The sequence below is a fragment of the Malaya genurostris genome, chromosome 2, assembly GCF_030247185.1.
Source record: "Malaya genurostris strain Urasoe2022 chromosome 2, Malgen_1.1, whole genome shotgun sequence".
Classification (NCBI taxonomy): Eukaryota; Metazoa; Arthropoda; class Insecta; order Diptera; family Culicidae; genus Malaya; species Malaya genurostris.
In genome coordinates, this window is record NC_080571.1 from 86,529,729 (window position 1) to 86,535,864 (window position 6,136).

Genomic DNA, 6,136 nt, shown 5'->3' on the forward strand with positions numbered 1-6,136 from the left:
GGAATGGGTGGTGGAGTTGCCATTTTTGTCCAACGGCAAATTAAACATCGAATTTCACCTTCTTTCAATACTAAAGTCATTGAAAGCTTGGTAATCGAAGTTGAAACCATTCATGGAATTTATTTCATCGCTGGAGCATATTTGCCATTCCAATGCACCGGCGAGCAATTAAATTTCTTTAAAGGCGATTTGCAAGAACTCACAAGATATCGACCGAAATTTTTCGTAATAGGGGACTTAAATGCTAAGCATGTCCAGTGGAATTGTAGGCAAAATAACAGTAATGGTAAAATACTTCATAATCAACTTTCAGCTGGTTGCTTCACAGTTCTTCATCCCAGTAATCCGACTTGTTTCTCTTCCGTGAAAAACCCGTCTACAATTGATCTGGTTCTAACAGATCAAAGTCACATTAGTAGTGAACCGATTACACATGCTGACTTTGACTCAGATCATCTTCCAGTAACATTCAGACTTTCCAACGAAGCTTTAATTAATCCAATTAGTTCTATATTCAACTATCATAGAGCTAATTGGTTGGATTACAGATCTCACATTGAAAATCATGTGGATCATGAAACTATTTTAGAAGATTCTGCGGACATCGACACAGCAATTGATAATTTGAATCAGTACATTATCGAAGCTAGAAATCTTTCAGTTCCCAAAGCTCAAACCAAAATAAATTCTCCTATCATCGATGACAATCTTCAACTGCTCATTCGGTTGAAGAATGTTCGTCGACGTCAATATTAACGTTCTCGTGATCCTGCTATGAAAAACATAGTTTAGGATTTACAAAAAGAAATTAAACATAGATTTACTCTTTTGCGAAAGTTGAACAAATTAAACCATATTCTAAACCTTTCTGGAAACTTTCCAAGGTTTTTAAGAAACCTCAGAAACCAATTCCTGCTCTCAAGGAAGGAAATCAAATACTTCTTACGAATGGCGAAAAAGCTCAAAAAGCGAAGAAGCGTCTTCCCTGGTTTAGTACAAATGAGATACATAGACTCACAAATATAGAACCATTAGATGTAATGTCACATAATATTATAAGCAAATTCCGAAAAAAATCGATGCAATCTTCAATTGAATCGATTCGCCCTCTGTATTAATTAGTAAGTTAGAATATAAGTTCTAATATGGTAATAACCAAATCATATATATATATATATATATATATATATATATATATATATATATATATATATATATATATATATATATATATATATATATTTATATATATATATATATATATATATATATATATATATATATATATATATATATATATATATATATATATATATATATATATATATATATATATAACAGAGCTAAAAAGTCACCACTTGTGGCTGAACACCCAATTTAAATCTTAATAATTTAATTTTAACTCATATTCCAATAAATAGTTATATATATAAAAAAATTTAAAAAAAATAGTCAAAAACCTGTTTTAATACGACATAGTGGTGTAATGATCCTTTTCTCACATCAATCATATTCTCATATTTATTACTGTGGTATACTATTAAAAATATTTCTCTCCGATTCTTAAAATACACCAAAGAGATTGTTTATGCATTAACTAGTATAACCTAGAGAATGAAACAGTTCTCTGACATCGATGAGAAAACGAAGTGAGTTCCACTATTGTAGGTATTTCGGTTACTGAAACCCGAGAACCGGTATAATCGAAGTTGGTTCGTATGGCCATCAACTAACATGATTTTAATTGCAACCGAAAAATATACTGATTTTCGTTAGGAGCATAAGATCATTCATTTGTACCTAAGATTTGGAATACCGGACCAAGTGTAAAAGTAAGTGAGATCCTTTTTTGGAAAGTATGACTATTATCTGCCGTCGTTTTTCGAAAACCGGAAATACTTTCGAGACCAATTTAGAAAACTTTTTACTTTTTTCGTTTCGACTCTTCAAATGACGGTACACAATTTTTAACACACTTTGCTCTATCATTCCGAAACCGAAAGTCGGATCCGGATGAAATTGTAGAATCCCGTGTAGAACCATGAGACCTTTCATTTGAATCTAAGTTGGTCAACATCGATTAAGTCATTTTCGAGAAACTCACACACACAGATAGATTGCTCAGCTCGACGAACTGAGTGGAATGGTAAATGATACTTGGCCAATTTTTACTAGTCGATTTCAAGTGATTGTATAACCTTTCTATATGAGAAAGGCAAAACAGTTCAGCGTTTCAATAAAATGATAATTTGTTGTTAGCTTCGTGACTCGTATTTTCAATATACGTCAAACTGGCTACTTGTGAGTTTGCTAGCATTTTTACGATTGAAATTTATTTTCTTCCTCCATTCTAAGAGTATGGACCATCCTGCGAATTATTTGAACTTTTAGTTAAAATTTGACAGTCGGCAGTAATTTTTTATAGAGTACTTAAATTTATCTAAAACTGTGGCTCATTTCAAAGTTTGACGGATGGAAAGTTATTTGAGTCTATTTTGCTCTGAAAATAAAGCAATAGCAAGTGGTGTAATAATTGCAATTCAGCAAAAGTAAGAAAGTTACTTTACTTAAAAAATATATTCAAACTTTTAATGTGGAACACATTTTGTCGTGAATACGACTTACTTTACTATGGGGTGCCTTTTCAAAAGAGAGTGATAAGTTTTTGATCGTGATTATCTCTTGTTGTATCTAACGAATCAACATAATTTTTGCTACATGCCATCGGAAATATGATCACAATATTATGATAAAATCTTCAGTTGTGTGACATAATCTAAAATAATTTAAAATTAAACTTTTCTGAAATGTTTGGTATAAACGAGTATCAAAGGGGATAATCCATAAGGCGCGTTTGCCTTGCTCGTATTTTTAAAGCTCATAGCTCAGTGATCTGTGAAAGGATTTATATAATCTAACTACCAATAAAATCGAAAATTTTCAACTTAAACGTGTATAGCAAAAACTTTGAAGTATTTCAATAGTACACTATTGAAAAACCTGTCTCATTTGACCCATGTCAACACCAGCCAATCAGAACGCGTTCTGAGGAAGAAAACAAAATATCTGCTGCTGTACAACAAATCGTTCGATAAAAATGTTTCGAACAGTGCTTAATATCGTAGTGAGTTCCACAATTTGGTCCTTTTGAAAGACAACTACCGCATGGTAAATTTCGAGTGCTTAAGATTAATTTCTAATTTATATAAGATGAACTCGATTGGTAATGAGAAAAGGTTAATTCGATTTCAGCATTTTTTTTTTCAATATGAGTACTGCGTACGCTACGTGGTTCGAAGCAGTTTTTTTGTGCTCGCATCCGAAAGATCCCAAAATGACCCAAGCTGCCACGGCGAAATACATGAAAAAGTCGAAACAGTTCGTGAGTAAGTGGGTGAATCGTTTTAAAGTGGTGAAAAATGTCGACGACTTTCCAAATCGCGGCTCTGTCGGTGTATTGTCGGAAAAAGACGAAAAAGTGATTTGTGATCTGTTTTTGCAGAATCCGACATTAACTTTACGCGAAGGTACTTTAGAATTGACCAAAAAAGGTTTAAATAAATCGTACGGAACCGTTCGCAGACATTTGATTTAAAATGTCGAATAATTTAAAATTTCGAAGTACTTGCAAAAACCGATATTGAGTGAAAACATGTACAAAAACGTCTTGAATGGGCAAAGGAGCAAAAGTTTTACAGTTTCATACGGAATTCCCAAATATGTTGTGGATACTACTTCCGGTTCCTGAACTACAAGGTAAACAGGATTTGTACAGTTTGTTAGGAAAAGTCCGAACAATCTTTCCTATTTATATTCAATGAACAGTTGTTTTTGAGAATTCCACAGTAATATTTTTGATGTTATCAGTAATATGAGAAAGACATCATTACACCATTAGGTAGATTAAAACAGGTTTTATAATTTCAATGAATTTCATGTGCATGGTCTTGCACGTAAATTTTCGTGAACTGCGTCGCTCTCTTAATGTGCATGATGAACAAATCAGACGGTTTTTTCGAATTGCACTTAGTTTTTATTCTTCCACACTTACAAAATTCTAAACTTTTCAGTTCCTGTCAATCATAGCTTTCAAATCACTAATTTTATGTTTTATTCTACCAATACCTGTTTCAAGTTCTTCCAGGTGTAACTGCAGCTCCTCGTTACGCTTCAACACACCTTCAAGTGCAATCGATTTAGCATCCCGAAAGTATTGCGTTGATGTTGCATTCAAATTAGCCAGCATTTCCGCACTACGAGTTGCATCATCCTGTTCCGAGAAGTTCAAATATTCAATATAATCAAACGAAGTACAGTCCAGTTCTACGCCGGTTTCCACGTAGTTCACTTTGCGATCGACCAGGTAATCGATGATGGCATTCAGTCGTTTGCAGTTCCAAGGATTTCGCCCGAGACCAATCTCCGTCAAAACCGGCATCATTTTATTTAGATCCTGAAGGTTCAGTGTTTGCAGAAAATTGGTGTTAACATTCAAAACACTTAAACGGGAAAAATTCCACCGACTACTATCCAGTTCCAGCAGATAGTTCCCATTGAGACGAAGTTCACTTAAATTCGGCAGGTCAATCTGTCTCAGTCCCGGATCGATGAAGGTGATCTGGTTTTCCCTCAAATCAATAATCTCCAACTCGGTGAGATTACGAAACCGTTCAAAATTCACATATCGCACTGGGTTTTTCTGGATACGAAGAAACCGCAGTCGGTCCAAGACTTCCACAAATCGAATTTCCGACACTTGTGTATCAACAATACTCAAATATTCCAACCGATTTTGCTGTCGATAGTTGGAGTACACTTTTTGCAGGTTGTTGAAAAATATCCCCAGCCTCCGAAGCGCTACCGGAATGGCCAATGTGGGAGTTTGACAATTGTAGAAATTCACACTTTCCGTTTCTTCCGCCAACCGTGACCCCAGAACGGGCGAGAAGGAAGAGAAATTCGAGACGAAAAAATTAATGTTGGTTGGAGGAAAGTAAATGTTTTCGGCATCGGTGTCCTTGCTGACGACAATGTTCTTCAAACTGCAACCATCGTTCAGAAGGACCGTCGAATCTACGAAGCAGTTGTAGTACCAACAGGTGACAGGACACGTAATTGTTCCCAAGTAAATGAGTATAATTCTGCAAAGATTTGTGTTTGTAAGAAGATTGATTGGGATTAAATTAAAATTAAATTTATACTTACAGCATGAGATAGCTCCATCCCATTGTTCAGCCGCTCCGGGACGAATGCTTATTTACAAACGAATCGTTATCAGTTCGATGTTGCAGTTTCGCTACTCGTGACGATTGACCTTTCTCGTATACTGTATTTGATTTGATGTTCGAGTAGAATCTGTTCTGAGTTTGTGGAATCCGCATAAAAGTTGCATTCTTTTCGTTGGCTAGTTCCATACATTGTAGCGAAAACTGATTTCATTCGTATTTTAATTACTTTTTTCTACCCTAGTGATTCTCCTATCACCTACGCCACCTGCTCCTGAAACAGTAAAATATTCCTCCTCGGTCGGAAACACGGTTGCTTAGTATTGGACGCATGAAAATTTTACAGTCCGGTCAACATGGGCTCAATAAAATTGCAAACAGCGCCATTCGCAAGTCAGGCGGGGCGCCTGGTGAGGCGTGTGAAAAACAACAACCAACCATTGGGTAGACTGAAAATGTATCGAAAGGTGTTCAAAATAATGTCATTAGCAAATTACTTAATGACTCTGGCCGGCAGCAAGGAAGCACCGGGCATTGGACGTGCATCGATTAGAGAAACAGTTAATGCAGACGTAGTTTAGATAAGTTTTATGCTGATTGATTCGCAACTATGTTGTTGGTTGTAAAATTATTAATGAATATGATTATAACCTGTGGAAAAATAAGTGAGATTGCTATTAAGGGATGTGTTATGAAATAGAATTTATGTGGTGCTACAAGTTGTAAAGTGATGTGTGACTCAATTTAAGAAAATTGAACCCATAGTCGTTAAATAATACAGTATTAATTATTTCTACTGCGCAACGCAAACACCCTTCGATAAAATTGTTTAACCGCAAAAATCTTTTATAACTGTTGAACAGCATCAATACGAAACCTGGAAATTCAAGTGGATCTTTTGACGTGAACAC

The 6,136-nt window shown here is 35.1% G+C and overlaps 1 protein-coding gene across 1 annotated transcript; it reads right to left on the bottom strand.

Moving 5' to 3' along the window:
- Window positions 1-3,969: 3,969 nt before the first annotated feature.
- Window positions 3,970-5,333, bottom strand: LOC131432475 (uncharacterized). The gene is made up of 2 exons (XM_058598779.1): window positions 5,206-5,333; window positions 3,970-5,141 (listed from the first exon to the last, which is right to left on the bottom strand). The coding sequence occupies exons 1-2, from the start codon at window positions 5,226-5,228 to the stop codon at window positions 4,067-4,069; spliced, it is 1,098 nt and encodes a 365-aa protein (XP_058454762.1). The 5' UTR covers window positions 5,229-5,333; the 3' UTR covers window positions 3,970-4,066.
- Window positions 5,334-6,136: the final 803 nt, after the last annotated feature.

Excerpts from the sequence above, each read along its gene's own strand:
- LOC131432475 (XM_058598779.1), bottom strand. The coding sequence starts at position 5,228 with ATGGGATGGAGCTATCTCATGCT. Across the intron at positions 5,142-5,205 it reads GGATGGAGCTATCTCATGCT|AATTATACTCATTTACTTGG; the intron begins GTAAGTATAAAT and ends AAATCTTTGCAG.